At 38.0% G+C, this 17,344-nt stretch overlaps 1 protein-coding gene across 1 annotated transcript; it reads right to left on the bottom strand.

The window, feature by feature from the left end:
* Window positions 1-1,631: 1,631 nt before the first annotated feature.
* LOC124794715 (phosphoglycerate mutase 2) lies at window positions 1,632-16,619 on the bottom strand. Its single transcript, XM_047258296.1, has 4 exons — window positions 16,416-16,619; window positions 15,921-16,153; window positions 2,258-2,522; window positions 1,632-2,139 (listed from the first exon to the last, which is right to left on the bottom strand). Exons 1-4 carry the CDS (start codon window positions 16,549-16,551, stop codon window positions 1,973-1,975), a joined length of 801 nt encoding a protein of 266 aa, XP_047114252.1. The 5' UTR covers window positions 16,552-16,619; the 3' UTR covers window positions 1,632-1,972.
* Between the last annotated feature and the right edge of the window lie 725 nt (window positions 16,620-17,344).

Genomic DNA, 17,344 nt, shown 5'->3' with positions numbered 1-17,344 from the left:
TGACCCACCAGATATGCCACCCAGAAGATTCTGTCCAACTCGCCGCCATTGCTCACCAGGCCCCCACTGGCACTCCTCTGCCTAACGTTAGAGGAAACTGCCGCTTATCCAGTATGCAACAGTTTGGAGCAACAAGTCTTTTAAATTAACACTGTAGCCCACCAGGGCAAAAGGTGAAAGAAAAACTTGCAAAGAAACATCATACAGCACGGTGTACTGGAGGAAGTAACAGTTTATATTACCATACTCCGAAGGAACAATAATTGGCACTAAATGTGTTGATCTGCGTACATAATGCACACTTACTCTGTCAAAATTGTGAGAATAGCTCAGATGATGAAAGATGGCTACTGTATTATCATAAGCTCACATCTTTTTATTTTGTCTGTAACATTGCTCAAATATCTTGATATCTGAAGATCTGACAGTAATTTTGAACAGGTAGTAGCTCTTGTATATTGTTAACCAATATTGTTTAATCCCCATTCTCAAGGGACTGCCCCTGTAACATATCATTACTACTGAAGGTAGAAACCAAGTATGCTGACTTAAAGGCCACTTAAGAATTTCTTATGTTCAGTTTATTACTGACTTTCACCACCAATGATGGGTCAAATTTTGACACTATTTTGTGAATGTTTTAGGATACATAATCCTACACTAACTCAGTTTTACTGGATCTTTAAACTGAATTTTTTATTTAAATGTTGGATGAGTAACTTAAAGCCAACACACAAATCACCATTTGTTGTAACCAAGTGTTTCTATATCCTTGAGGCAGGATATAAATAACCCCCCTTAACATGAGACATTTCTACAATCTAAATTGAATGTGAGTACTGAATGTAATTAACAGCCCTTATTCTAATTTTGTAACCTTGAAATGTGATCAGACAACCTATTCTATTTCTAGGCAGCCTAAGACAAGGCTTGCAGGCCTTTAACTTGGCTTTATTCCAAACCTGCTGCTTTGATGTAGTGCACATGGAATACGCTGTGGTCCATTACAAAAGCTTATTTTTAACTTATTTGCCAGATACTGTGAAACTCTGTATAATTACTATAACAAAATTTGATGATTTGTGGAACTTACTAGTAAACCCATTATGTATCTCTCATGACAAGAAGGAAGTTTTACTATTTTATAACTGGCGCATACGACACACTCATCAAAATTTAAGTCTCCTAAAGATCAAACAAATGTGTGCCTCACAAAGAGCAAATTTCAGCTCCAACGTGTCTTCATCAGTGATTAAGTAGAATGTATCTGTAATTAGTGTGTGAATGAGAATCTTATCAACCTGAAAGACCCCTCTTGAATATATTACAAGATATCAAAATTTCAATACTTGGATAAACTTTACTGCCAAGAAAAGAGGACATGGAGGAGGTAATGTTGGAGGAAGCTGGACCACCCACAGAACAATTAGTCAAACACTGCTCAGTGTGTGTGTACGGAATCTTGTATATGAAAGCCCCAACAACTGCACCTTTAATTAATGTGTAAGCCTACTACACAAATGCTTAAATATTTTATGCACGATTCATGTTCAATCTGATATCTTTCATTATCAAATCGGAAACAGATTACTTGAACAAGGGCAAAATAGTAGATAGAATGAAACCACAAGTATTGCGACATCTTTATTATGTAATTAAAATTAATATTTCAACAGGTAACATTTATTTTACCTCTCACTATACTGGTCTTACAATTTCTCTATCTACCAAAACATATCTGGTAGTATATATTTTACATGACAAAGGTTTTAGTAGGTGTGGTCTGAAGAGCATAAAAGTTGTACCCAATTTATTCTCAACAATCCTTTTTTTCATAAATATCAATTATGAGACAGCAGCTCAGCAACAGGTTTTAATTATGCCTTCAAAATTCATAATTTACTATCACATTTCACATACATACAATAAAATAAATAAGTTACCTTTTATAATTTACATAAGTTTATAGATTTTATTTCGTTTTTCCTTGAGCTGCAACTGCTTCCATTGCTGCTTTCACTGTAGCCTCATCTCCCAAAAACTTCATCGAAACAACTGGTTTTAAATTGGCATCTAATTCATATACAAATGGTATTCCAGTTGGCAGATTCAGACCCATAATTGCTTCATCTGACATTTCTATAAAAAAAGATATTTTGAAATCAAACTAATGGCACAAACAAGTAACACCAACAACAGTACCCTTTATGCAGCAAAATTTGAGGAAGACAAATTTAACTGGGATATTTATACTCACCATCCAAATGTTTTACAATTCCTCTTAAACTATTTCCATGAGCAGCTATCAATATCCTTTTCCCAGCTTTAAGCTGCGGCACTATAACATCATTCCAGTATGGTAATGTTCTTTGAATTGTCAGCTTCAAAGATTCAAACATGGGAAACTCTTCCTTCTTAGGACCATTTACATATCGAGGATCTTCCAATATTGTCTTGTAATACGGATTTTCTTCATCCATTGGAGGGGGAGGAACATCAAAGCTTCGTCGCCATATCTGCACCTGTAGTAATATAATTAGTACTGCAGACCTGAGTGTTAATAGTGATAATAAGACACTACACAACTCTCACATGGAGGTGAAGTGAAATTCATGGTGATGAACAGTACACACAGTAAAGTGCTGCATGTCCAAATAAGCAAGCATGAAACATGAGATGGGGTGAGAACAAACTATACAGGCTGCCCACACAAGTAAAGATGGTCAAGGATAGAAGTCCTGGCCAAATTGTGGGTAATGTTTGAATCTAAACACTTCAATGTCTGATTACGACCAGCACAGGCTTCTTATTTGTGGTTTTTATCTGTAACCATGGAGTGAGAAGGAGGCACCACTGTAAGGAGTAAAACAAACAATGTGCACACACTGAAGAAATGGAAGGGGTCTGAAGTGTCATTTGGAGTAAATTTCTGTTGGTTGTAGATGAAAAGAAGTGTACTGGATACGTATCATGCATCAACTGCTCTACATTATTATGTTCCCAGTCTGCTCCTTCAGTGATAACAGCACAGTAATTAAAGGTAGTATTTCAGTAAAGTGTACTGCAGTGTGCACTCAAGATATGAGACCTTTCAATGCCGTTTCTGTTAGAGGCTACAAAGAACTAGGCCAACAATTAATAGATCTGGGTACATGTTATGGATGAGTCAGCATATCATATGCCATGGAACATCTCTCTACTGCAAGTACAGATGTCAAAGAACAGGCCAATGTAACTTTGAACAGCATAATGCCTTTCACTATTGCAGAATTTAGTAACAGAAAAACAGCTTTTACAGCATAATAAGCAGCACACTAGCTTGAGAGATAGGAAGGTGGGCCAGACCAATAATGAATCCACATAGCAGATTCATGGCAACTGCAGATAACCAGCCAGCCTGAGAGTTGTTTTTGGCAGTCTCCACCAATCGTTAAGGCAAATGGTGGGGTCTTTTCCACCTCAAGGCACTATCTGTGTAGAGACAGTGATCCATTATTTCAACAAATGTTTATTTTTGTAAGATTGCATATAGAAAAAACATAATAAAACAAATACAATTTTGAGCAATATAATAGATACTACACAGTTAAATTATAAATATATGTCAGTCTCAATGTAAGTCACTGGCCTCTGCCATGCACACACTGTTCTACATATTTTATACTTCTATAAACTTCTACAAAACTTACGCATTCCAGTACTTTTTATACTGACTAGCAGTATTGCATAATGTTTTTGACTACAGTATGCACAGCACACAATGACTGGGTGTATACATTAACCTGGACATCAGTAACTATAAGCTGGACATGCAGCACTGTTTTGTTGTACCACTGATTCATATGTACTTCGTTTCACTGGTCTTAATCTTTAGTATTACCTATGCTTTCTTATATTTTAGACATGTCACTTAACTGATTGCTTTTCTTTACTTCATTGTAATGTATCAATGCATTAAGTTGTATGGTATAACGAAAATCTGTAGTTGATGTAAAAATTCTGATAATCTATTCATATTCTGTAATGTACACTAAGGTTGACTATCAGATGTGGATTTGCGTAGTTATTGTCTGCTACAGAAACTTTTTAAACCAGAACCTTATATCATATAAACTTCACTTTTGTTGGGACATTTTGTCTCAGTCTTATTTTACACTAGCTGACAAACCTGGCAGTGCCCGGGTATTCATTTCGCCAATTTTCTATTAGAAACAAAAACAAAAATGAACGGTGTTTGTAAAGTGATATTGAAAAACTCATTTCTATTTATTTGTGGGAACATCTTTGAAATAATGCAGTACACTATGTGAGATGCTTCCAGACAGCTTCTGTACACTAGGTGCAAATGCTTTGCTTGATTACAATGCAATTCTGTATGCATCTCTATGGCACCACTCTATCGATGGCTATTATTTTCACATATAGATTCGCACTTCACAATCGAAAGCTGTCAGAAGTGCTGCCGAGCTTCAGGGATTTCCTCATGGTGACCTGACTGTAAGACTTTCTTAGTAGTAAAAAATAGATGTTTTAGAACTTCACACATGATGCGGCATTTTTTTAAAAGATTTCAGTGTTTATGAGCTCTCTGGATCTTTGTGCCGTACAATAACAATTTAGTAGGTACACTTAGTGGCATATGTGGATACTATCTGCAAATAGTGTTAGTAGATGCAAATGCACAATGCAGCAGTTTTTCACACATCTCAGTGTTTATGAAGTCTTATCTCCTGAACTATGATACGCAGATGTTCTTATGCCCACAGTGATAATTGCCTGACAATAGGATACCATGTACCATGTTTGGCTGAAATCAGTCCAGTGGTTGAGGAGGAAATGTGGAATGTACAAACATAAATAATTTTTATAATATCTATTGATTTTGGCTGTTATACACATCACGGTAATTGCCATTATTTTGTTTATTAGTTTTCTATCTCTAACATCATAGAGATGTACGTTGACACTGCTTATTGATAATGAGCAAATACATTAGCCATCTTAATATTTTGTGTAATTTTTATGCCAATCAATGCTAATGAGATTTCTTTTACCTGTGCACATATAAAATACGTTTTATGCAGGTCTACGTAAATTGTTATACCATTACACCAACGAAAACAATTTTTGACACAATAATTAAATTGGATGGATTACAAATCTACTCACCAAGCAGTGGCAGAACAAACACATAAAAGAAGATTGTAATAAGGTAAGCATTTGGAGTCAATTGCAATTTTAAACATTTTTTGTTTTCATTTTATGACTTAATTGTATATTAACAATTATACAACTCGAAATTGTGTTATACTTTGCTGCCACCTTCCTCACCTTAATGTCAGTCAGTCTGTTTATGACCAGCTCATGGAAGCCATTACTGTCACCATACAGCATGGCTATTACCGCTATCACTTTGAATGTAGAACAGTGCCTCTCTATACTTCCTGTATGCTCATGTTACAAGAAAAAGTTCAGAGGTATGCCTTTAATGTTTTTCCATGTAACTTTCAAGCTATTATCTTTTGATTCATGGCGTGACTGGCTTACATTATGATATGTCTACATCAATTTTATGTCAAATTTTGATAGCTGATGTATATATGCTTCATAGCTGACATTCCGTTGCATTGTTAACGGCCAACTGACAAAATATCCCCATATCTTACACATGGCCTTTTATGTTTTAGTATGTACAGTTCAATATGTTTCTTAGAATATTATGTAAATACCATTGGTGTTAGGCAGTTCCTGTCTTGTTACCCTACATTTCAGCTTCTCTCACACATGACGATGATCAGAAATACTTTAAACTAGTAGTCTACTTTCATACACTACCTTTGCTGTTAAACATTTTCCAAACAGTTAAAATACCACCACACAGAGATCAGAGTTTACACAATTCACAGGCACATTGTGTACACAACTCCCCTCCCTCAGGTAACTGAAGGCCGAATCAACACGAAGGGTATTCGGCTGCAAAGTTCAATACAGCAAATTTGCCAAATCTTGAGTAATGTGTACCTCGACTAGGTGGGATTAACACTCAGTCAAAGAACGAAGAAGATTAATAAGATGTGTGCTTTGAGAGTTTCGTTTGTACAATCAGGTACACTATTTGACACTTCTAGCACATTAAGTAAATAGATTTCTCTCTTGAGAATAATTTTTTATTTACAATCAAATCCAGAGATTAAGGAGAGTAGTAAATATTACAGAAAAAACAGCATAGAGAAAGGCTCATTGGAATGTATCGCCAGATGTGTTGTGTAACTGTTTTTGTCTGACTAGTGTATTACTTTAGATGAAGCTTCGGAATACAATGAATAGACTCCTTGTGCTACTTACTGTAGCAACACAGCACACACACACACACTTTCAATGTAGATAACTTTGGGTTAAAGACTGCTCAAACATTGCAGCAACAATAAATATTGCTAAATTCATGGAACAGTACACAAAGTACATCTTCTCATCTTAGCATTCACATCTAAAATCTAGAATGTGAGTTCCACCATACTGGAAAACTATTCTAGAGTCCTTGCCCACTCAGTTGCTATTTTAATGATGGACAATTATTCCACTTACAGAGTGCAGGGACATGATAATATTATTGAACGATGAATTATGCATTTACTGAAACAATTAAGAGAGACCACATAAGAATTAGAATGTGAGAAAGGATTCACAATAGAGTTCTTTGATTTCACAAGCCACAACAAATTTGCAGGGACATCAACAATGTCTGAAGTGAGTAATTACAGCAATTAGAAGTACAGTCTCATTTGAGGAAAAGACAAGATTTGTGATTACTAGTGTGACTTAGTTATACGATTACTTCCAAATAAAAAAATTGCCTCATTCCTTTGTCTTTCTATGACCTCAATATTAATAAATGAAAAGCCATATGTTAATAATAAATCACCAAAGCCTATTAATTACAGACTGTGTCACCAATCTATTGCTTATCAACAGTAATTATTTATTTTATTTTCTTGCAAGCAAGTGAAAACTGAAGAATTCCAGCTATAAATACTTTATGGTTTGGTATGATTCCTTTATTAGGTCCGACTTCAGCTGAAGTATACTTATGATGTTAGCAGCTCTTGTACTGCATGTGATGTTGGCAGTTCCTTGACATTGGCAATAGTTAATCAGACGATAGTATACAGTAGCTAATATCAATCTCTGACTAATGATTTTCCGGCAGGAGATATGAACTAATTATATTTGTTTTCAATATATAAAGCACCAGAACAACTTCTAGTGATCTGTTCATCTGGAATTTCTGTGGTGACTGAAGAAACAAGATGTGCTGATGCAGCTTAGCCCAAAGCCCATGTGAAATTACTTTAGTGTTGGCAAAGCCAATGAAGCCTGACACAAAAGATTGTCATTAAGTTGACATGTAATGTAGGCACACATGTTTGTCTTTGCGATAACCTGCTTATATATCGTCCTTCTGATTTAGCTGACAATTCTGATAACATGGTTAAATTTTTATTGATTACCAGCTAACTTTATTGTCAAGGTACAAGAAATTATGAATGAGCATTCTGATGGGCTACCTACATCCGATTCCTGATTTATTGTGTTGATTTGCCATGAACTGTTACCAACAGCAACACAAAACAGAAAAGCCACAGACACCATAAGTGCACCTTTACCTCAGTACCCTAGATTTCAGGTATATCATTTAGTGTGTATGCAGTTCCCTGTTACTGACAAGCAGAATAAATCTTCTGTTCAGATACGAGTCTTGTCTTTTTCTGTGACCATACTGGGGGAAGATGAGGTGACTTACCGAACGAAAGCGCTGGAAGGTCGATAGAAACACAAACAAACACAAACATACACACAAAATTCAAGCTTTCGCAACAAACTGTTGCCTCATCAGGAAAGAGGGAAAGACGAAAGGAAGTGGGTTTTAAGGGAGAGGGTAAGGAGTCATTCCAATCCCGGGAGCGGAAAGACTTACCTTAGGGGGAAAAAAGGGACGGGTATACACTCGCACACACACACAAACACACACACACACACACACACACACACACACACACACACACACACATCCATCCACACATATACAGACACAAGCAGACATATTTAAAGACAAAGAGTTTGGGCAGAGATGTCAGTCGAGGCAGAAGTGCAGAGGCAAAGATGTTGCTGAATGACAGGTGAAGTATGAGTGGCGGCAACTTGAAATTAGCGGAGATTGAGGCCTGGTGGATAACGGGAAGAGAGGATATATTGAAGAGCAAGTTCCCATCTCCGGAGTTCTGACAGGTTGGTGTTAGTGGGAAGTATCCAGATAACCCGGACGGTGTAACACTGTGCCAAGATGTGCTGGCTGTGCACCAAGGCATGTTTAGCCACAGCGTGATCCTCATTACCAACAAACACCGTCGGCCTGTGTCCATTCATGCGAATGGACAGTTTGTTGCTGGTCATTCCCACATAGAATGCGTCACAGTGCAGGCAGGTCAGTTGGTAGATCACGTGGGTGCTTTCACACGTGGCTCTGCCTTTGATCGTGTACACCTTCCGGGTTACAGGACTGGAGTAAGTGGTGGTGGGAGGGTGCATGGGACAGGTTTTACACCGGGGGCGGTTACAAGGGTAGGAGCCAGAGGGTAGGGAAGGTGGTTTGGGGATTTCATAGGGATGAACTAAGAGGTTATGAAGGTTAGGTGGACGACGGAAAGACACTCTTGGTGGAGTGGGGAGGATTTCATGAAGGATGGATCTCATTTCAGGGCAGTATTTGAGGAAGTCGTATCCCTGCTGGAGAGCCACATTCAGAATCTGATCCAGTCCCGGAAAGTATCCTGTCACAAGTGGGCCACTTTTGTGGTTCTTCTGTGGGAGGTTCTGGGTTTGAGAGGATGAGGAAGTGGCTCTGGTTATTTGCTTCTGTACCAGGTCGGGAGGGTAGTTGCGGGATGCGAAAGCTGTTGTCAGGTTGTTGGTGTAATGCTTCAGGGATTCCGGACTGGAGCAGATTTGTTTGCCACGAAGACCTATCTGGACCAGTGAAGAAGAACTCCAGAATTTCCTCTCCAACCTCAACTCCTTTGGTTCCATCAGATTCACCTGGTCCTACTGCAAATCCCATGCCACTTTCCTTGATGTTGACCTCCACCTGTCCAATGTCCAGCTTCACACATCCGTCCACATCAAACCCACCAACAAGCAACATTACCTCCATTACGACAGCTGCCACCCATTCCACATCAAACGGTCCCTTCCCTACAGCCTAGGTCTTCGTGGCAAACGAATCTGCTCCAGTCCGGAATCCCTGAAGCATTACACCAACAACCTGACAACAGCTTTCGCATCCCGCAACTACCCTCCCGATCTGGTACAGAAGCAAATAACCAGAGCCACTTCCTCATCCTCTCAAACCCAGAACCTCCCACAGAAGAACCACAAAAGTGCCCCACTTGTGACAGGATACTTTCCGGGACTGGATCAGATTCTGAATGTGGCTCTCCAGCAGGGATACGACTTCCTCAAATCCTGCCCTGAAATGAGATCCATCCTTCATGAAATCCTCCCCACTCCACCAAGAGTGTCTTTCCGGCGTCCACCTAACCTTCGTAACCTCTTAGTTCATCCCCAAACCACCTTCCCTACCCTCTGGCTCCTACCCTTGTAATCGCCCCCGGTGTAAAACCTGTCCCATGCACCCTCCCACCACCACCTACTCCAGTCCTGTAACCCGGAAGGTGCACACGACCAAAGGCAGAGCCACGTGTGAAAGCACCCACGTGATCTACCAACTGACCTGCCTACACTGTGACGCATTCCACGTGGGAATGACCAGCAACAAACTGTCCATTCGCATGAATGGACACAGGCAGACAGTGTTTGTTGGTAATGAGGATCACCTTGTGGCTAAACATGCCTTGGTGCACAGCCAGCACATCTTAGCACAGTGTTACACCGTCCCGGTTATCTGGATACTTCCCACTAACACCAACCTTTCCGAACACCGGAGATGGGAACTTGCTCTTCAATATATCCTCTCTTCCCGTTATCCACCAGGCCTCAATCTCCGCTAATTTCAAGTTGCCGCCACTCATACCTCACCTGTCATTCAACAACATCTTTGCCTCTGCACTTCCGCCTTGACTGACATCTCTGCCCAAACTCTTTGCCTCTGTATATGTCTGCTTGTGTCTGTATATGTGTGGATGGATATGTGTGTGTGTGCGCGAGTGTATACCCGTCCCTTTTTTCCCCCTAAGGTAAGTCTTTCCGCTCCCAGGATTGGAATGACTCCTTACCCTCTCCCTTAAAACCCACATCCTTTCGTCTTTTCCCTCTCCCTCCCTCTTTCCTGATGAGGCAACAGTTTGTTGCGAAAGCTTGAATTTTGTGTGTATGTTTGTGTGTCTGTCGACCTGCCAGCACTTTCATTTGGTAAGTCACATCATCTTTGTTTTTAGATATATTTTTCCTACGTGGAATGTTTCCCTCTATTTTTTATATATATATATATATAAAATTATTTTGGCTGTGTGTGTTAGTAATTCTTTCGCTAGCACATGGATTTAGTTCAAATGCAATTCAACTACTCCTGAGACAAAATGCCGCTATTTCACTAAATGTGTTAAACCAAAATCTTAAGAACTGACTGCATATTTGTACAGGTCTCGTTCCTGACAGCACTTCAGTACAGGTAAGCAGATTCTTTGCAAATCTCAAAAATCTGTTAACACGAGTTCTGCACTATCACCATGCAGTTGTCATAAGTTTTTGAATGGGCATGAAAAATCCAAATACACTCCCAACAATGAACTGAGCGCTTATGAAAATGACAAAAGGTGATCTGCATAAATTGAGTTTTACTCTAACTTGATGAGGCAAGAACAGGCGTTATCTAAGGGCACTGTCACAAAAATCTACATTTATACTCTAAGCTGCCACATTGTGTGTTGAGAGTACATCTAGAACTATCATTTCCCCCTTCCCTCACTGCAGACGCGAAGCCTCTATGTGAGATCCAATATCCATTTGTCTCATCATTGTCATTTTGCAATTCTTCTATAAATTTCAACCATAAATCATTCTACAATTCACTGCTCCTATGTAGTAGCTTTTGACACTATAGTTTCCAGATCATCTCTGTAATGCTCTCACACACTCGAAACAATCCTATGACTAGCCCAGCTGCTCTTCAATGTACCTTCTCTCCCATTAATGCAACATGGTAATCAGTCAAATGACTTTTGTGGAGGAACTGCATTTCCTTGACATTCTTACAATGAATTTCAACCTGACACATGCTTTTTCCTGTAAGTTTTTGCAGTCTTTCTACTTCATATCTCTGCAGATGGTATCTCTGCAGATGGTATCTTCCAGGTATTTTATAGTTTTTACTGGAGTACACTTCTTGCAAAAATCTGAAGCTAGCAGGGATAAGAAAAAAAGGTTATCTACATCTTTTCCATAAAGCAGACTACCATTATAAGAGAAAGTACATGAAAAGGAAGCTGAAGTCCAAAAGGGAGTGAGATGGGATTGTAACCTAATGTTATTTTATTCATAAACTGACTGAATGTAAAGTAAACTCTTGAGGAATGGAATCAAAACTTTGAGGTTTGTTGATTACATAGTCATTTTGTTGGAGATGACAAATGTCTCCCAATTTTGGTTATTCCCTACAGAACCATTACTCCATGTTTATTACTGAAAACAAGAGATAGCTACTTAGTCTTAAACTACAATGAAGTAACTTTTACATCACTAGTACACACTTTTTTTCATTCAACTGCACTTTCCTTAAAGTGCCAGATTGTGGACTCATAATTAAAACAAGTCTTTTTGCCAGAAAAACAGTAGAATAAGACCACACACCTGTTGCTTTAATTTCCTTTACATTTAGTCAGATTTGTCATGTTAAATTTTATGAAAGTTTGGATTACTAGGTAATAGATAGTAGGAGAGTTTGGTTAATAGAAAATAAGGCTCTATGATCGAAATGTCAGCTTATTTATACACAGAATAAAATGTGGACATATAATGGACACTAGTGAAGTTTTGCAATACAAGGCTCCAGAGAAAAATCTCCTCTCACTTTTAAATATATTTCAACCTGTCCATGAATGCACTGTAGTCCTCCCATTCTGCTTTGCCATGGTAAAAGTAGTAGTAGTGAAGTGGGTTGGGTTGGCTTGTTTTGGGGAGGAGACCAGACAGCGAGGTCATTGGTCTCATCGAATTAGGGAAGGACGGGGAAGGAAATCTGCCATGCCCTTTCAAAGGAACCATCCCGGCATTTGCCTGGAGCGATTTAGAGAAATCATGGAAAACCTAATCATGATGGCCAGATGCGGAATTGAACCATCGTCCTCAAAAATGCGAGTCTAGTGTGCTAGCCACTGCACAGTAGTCAAGTGAAAATGAGAAAGGGAAAAAAGTGAACTGATATTTAAAAAGTTATCACCATAACTTTTAATAGCAGTATCCCACAGAGAGACAAGATGTTCAATGCCTACACAGAACATTATTTACAGTTGCCTATGGAACAGTCACTGTATACCTTTTCAACCAAAACAAGTCTCTTCAGGGGACCAAAAATAAGGGAATCACTTGTGGAGAGATTGAACAACCTTGGCAAGTGTGCGTGGGTCCACTTGTTGCTAAGGTTGTTTCTATTACACTGCTGAAGTTTTGCTGGATAGCCCTTATACATCCTCCATAAATTCACAACCGCTCACCACGCAATTTCCCCATTTTTTGAGCCCTGAAGAAAAACATTGTGGCCAGAGATTTGCTTTGAACAAAGAGGTGCACCTGGATGCAATGAAAGTCCTGGAAGAAACCACAAATATTTTTCCAAAAAGGCATTAACCATTTTGTCTCACAGTGGAATACATTAATTACTAGTTACACTGATTACTTTTGAAATTATATATAGTTTTTGTGCCCTTTTGCACCTGTCTCGTTTTCATTTGACTGCTACTTATAGATCAGTTAATTCAAGAGTTGCAACTGAAGAAAGATCAGATAAATGTTGAGTGTTACAATTCTTGTGAGCCAACCATTACCATGTACTCCAGGAAAATGTCACCAATTATTGGAGGCAATGTTTCAGAAAGGTAACTTCAGTGTGATGTATGCTCCCAACTGAAACACCTCAGTCACAGTGTTCTGCTTTATAACATACCATTAGAGCATGGAAGTTTTGTCCGTTACATGTACTACAGTCCTTTACAGAAGCTACAATGGCATAGACATGGCCATATTCTAGAAGCTTCCTTCACAATTTGCCCACGAGATCATTCTGAACAATCATAAAATTACAACCTCTTATTAAGTAGAACATTTTTGTGTTTAAGGGTAAGCACATTCATGAAAAATGTCTACTATTTATTGTTCAGATGACAGATCATTATGAGCTAGTATCTAAAAATGTTTGTGTTAACTGAAATATAGGCCTACTCAAGGCTGGATATTCAAACACTCACACAATATGTTGACATTTAAAGTTTATTATGCACCTCTCCTCATACAAAATCCCTGATCTGACAAGAAGGGAAAAGTGGGACTTCACAGCGCACCTGTAGTGAGACAGCATCATCAACTCTTGAAAACGCCGCAAAGAGATACACAGGATCAGAGGTAGGTGTTTAAAATTTTCTTGTGATCAATATATACAAAGAAGCAAAATCATCTTGTTCTCTTAACAGCTCAAACAATGTCAGAGCCTATAAACAGGTAATTTGATAACATGAATAGTTTACTGTAACTTTCATTGTACTATTAACATCACAGCTCTAGAGGGTCTTTTACTTAAATGAAACCAGAGAACATGATATGTATCCCTTTTCAATTTTAGCGTCTGTGAAATCAATCTAGTTTTTACTGCAGGTGAAGACTGTTACAGAGAAATATACCATAATGTTATTTCAACTACAACTTAATAGCATTGAAAACTTACCCCACCAAACTTAGCACTGATCTGTCGATACCATTATTAAGACTTGCAAAATGAAAATCTATTTTTTCTTTTCAGTGTTACTCTTATGGCAGAAACTTCAGGTGTCCACATCAAAGAGAATTTAAACTGTAAAAATCACATTTTGGAGCTCCTAAAACAGCTTGGTTCAGCCACATTTGCACTTAGAATCATCGCAAATCTTGGGAAGATGAATCATTAAGTTGATAAATTTTCATTCAACCATATGTTTTACAGTAACTCATATTTAAGAAGGCCTTCTTTGCCCGCAAATGTGCTTTAATGTGTGTCCATCCACTATTACCTTGTAGACACCTATTTATAAGGAGCTGAACATTTTTATTGCTGTTTCACAGTAGACTTATTCCGTCAAGTTTGTTGTAAATGATCCACTGCAGTTCAACAGGAACAAAAATTCATTTTTTTAATAATACCAGAAGAAAAAATGGCACCCATTACTCCACATTACGGTTTTCTTTACCATGTTATATAAAATATCTGACAGACAGCAAACTAAAGTTTGAAAACAAACTGCAAAAGTTTCTCCTTGACTACTCTCACTCCATAGAATAATTTCTGTTATTGCAATGTGTGAAAGGTGGTGGGTATAAACTACAAACTCATGACCAAAAACTTAATAATAAACAAAAATGTATGAATGTTCAGCACGTAGCCACAATTACAAATAAAGATGGCTGAACTCTCTTGTTCCATGTCATTACAATTTACTGTGCATGTGATCCATGGAACACTAACACCACCCCTTTATAATTCCACATTTTGTTTCTCAGGTGTGTTTTCTTTCTATAGTTTCTCAGGATATCAGAAACATTAAAATGACATTTTCACTGACAGTCATATCTAAATGAGGTAGAAGATACAGCTGTCAACCCAGGCATGGTTCTATTGGAGGTAGTATGCTGTAGTTTTGGTTTAACCTTCAGACTGAGTTAACTACTTACGAAAGCAGTAGCAGGTTAATACCGATTCAGAGATCATGAAGTAATTTTATTTTCATGAGCGAAAAAATAAGTCTGAGAAAAGAAGGAATAAGTGAGAAATATTACGGCCAACTAATAATTGTACCCTGATGTTTGGATTTGTAAGTTGAAACTTAACCACTTATACTGAGTCATGCCCGATTTAAGACTCCCTTTTTACTGAAAATCACTAAAAATTCATTGATGCATTTTAGATAGGTGCAATAGCCCCAATTTTGGATGACATTGGCAAACTCAATTCCATGACTGAAACATTGCATTTAAATAATTGCTGCACGATATTTTGTTTTGACACAGTGCTGTTAAACCAATTTTCATTACAATAAACCAATACGGCCTTCAGTCTTCATTACTGTTGACACTTTAGGAGATGAAAACCTTGTGCTGAATAAGGAGATAAACTCAGACCGTTTGGGGACATTGCTCTAATTTTATAACAGTGTTTAGAGTTAATGTGAGGCAAAAATCAAATTTTAATAAATTAGGGAAACAAAGAGTTAGGAACTGTTCATATTGATATTTGTTCACAGAAAAGCACAAGCAGCAGACTTCACGTATATATTCATATGACCACACAATGTTTATCAACAAAAATTTTAATATTTTTGGAATCGACATACGGATTAGGTATTACAGCAACCATCATATAAAAGATTAACTATGCAGAATCTATCATTATGATAACCCTCGCGTTAGAACAGTCAGAGCTAAGCCCCTAATACTTTCCTGCAGCCATTTTGAGGTATCATATACCTTTAATAAAACATTTGATGCGAGCTGGAATTACACTTCCTATCATACACTGAAACTAAGCCAAAACTTTACCAAGTTTATGACAAGTCACTACCGTTCAAAGTACTTTAAAAGAGACACTCTCTCTTAAAATTTAAGATTCCTGTGGGTAATAAATGTAACTATCAATTTGGACATTATTTGCATTTTTTCCGACATACCTGCTCTTCTCCATACTTTGCAGCTGTCTCTGCTTTATTGAGCCCCGTGAGTCCGCCATAGTGTCGCTCATTTAAACGCCATGTCTTTTCCACCGGCAAATCTGTCTGACCAATTTCTTTCAGTATGGCTTCAAGAGTCTTTTGCGCTCGGGTTAAAACTGAAGTATGGGCGATATCAAACTTATAACCAGCATCCTTTAAAGCCTTCCCTGCATTTGTAGCTTCTTGCTGACCTGATTTAATACGAAAGAATAATAAACACGACACACACATACACTGCATGTACAGGAAGACAAGTGATACAAGTACTGCGATACACCAATAATTACATACATTTATCAGTGAATCTATTACTAAAATATCCACGTAGCGCAACGCGCGGCATCAGTACTTCTTCGCTTATTAGCAGCTTACATGAACCTGATTCACTTCTCTACAAAACTTAAAAGCCGCTAGTGTCAAATGTCACGTACATCAATTTGTGAAGCATCTTACCTTTCTCACTCAAGTTGGCATCATACCACCCACAGAAGAGATTTTTCTGATTCCATTCGCTCTCTCCATGCCTCACCATAACAATCGTGTATTTTGCTTGTTTCGGATCGGTTTTTCCCGAGCAAGGGCACGACATCCTGCTGCTTTTTGAATGACCTCTGCAGACACTGAGCAAGGTCGAACTTCGTGAAGTATCGCATATACAGAACCTCCGTGCAAATGTTATCATTGTTGAACTCGAAGTCGGTGGAATCGAAAATATGCTCAAGGTTTCGAATCAACTTCCATATTTATGTATTATATAGTTCGATAGCAATTCAAAGCTACAATAAAACATAATTAAAGTGGCGTTAAGAATAATTTTGGAAAAAATACAATCATAATAACACTTAGCATTTCTTGAAACAATTGATGCTATACATGTAATTTCCGCTACGGCATTCCATGTGTAAAACGTGATCTCCAGAGGTAATTACATTTCCAGACATATACCGTAATTAATAGTTCAGCAAAACTTTAAAAACATGCCAGATAATTTCATCTGGAGTATTTCAACACCTAAGAGAGTATTTTTATAATTTGTTTTCTTTTCGTGCGAGGGCTACTCCTGCCCTTGACAAAATCACGGATATAGCAATGTTTTAACATACATAGATGACTACTGCGTGATAAAAAACATATTTTTAAACAAGTGGCAGCACGATTAAATACTCTTAATGATAATGAAATAAAATTATCATGATATGGAGATATTAATATTAACTCGTCGATCGAAAGTAAAGAAAAAGACAATGTTTGAGTACCTTAAACATGTGTGTGTGTGTGTGTTGGGGCTTACGGGCGCTTAACGTCGAGGTCATCAGCGTCCAGACACACATTAAAAGAAACGAATGTGGACAAATTTAGTAAAATGGAAGCATACACGTAAA

Source organism: Schistocerca piceifrons, chromosome 4, assembly GCF_021461385.2.
Source record: "Schistocerca piceifrons isolate TAMUIC-IGC-003096 chromosome 4, iqSchPice1.1, whole genome shotgun sequence".
Classification (NCBI taxonomy): domain Eukaryota; kingdom Metazoa; phylum Arthropoda; class Insecta; order Orthoptera; family Acrididae; genus Schistocerca; species Schistocerca piceifrons.
This window is presented reverse-complemented; position numbering and strand designations above follow the sequence as displayed.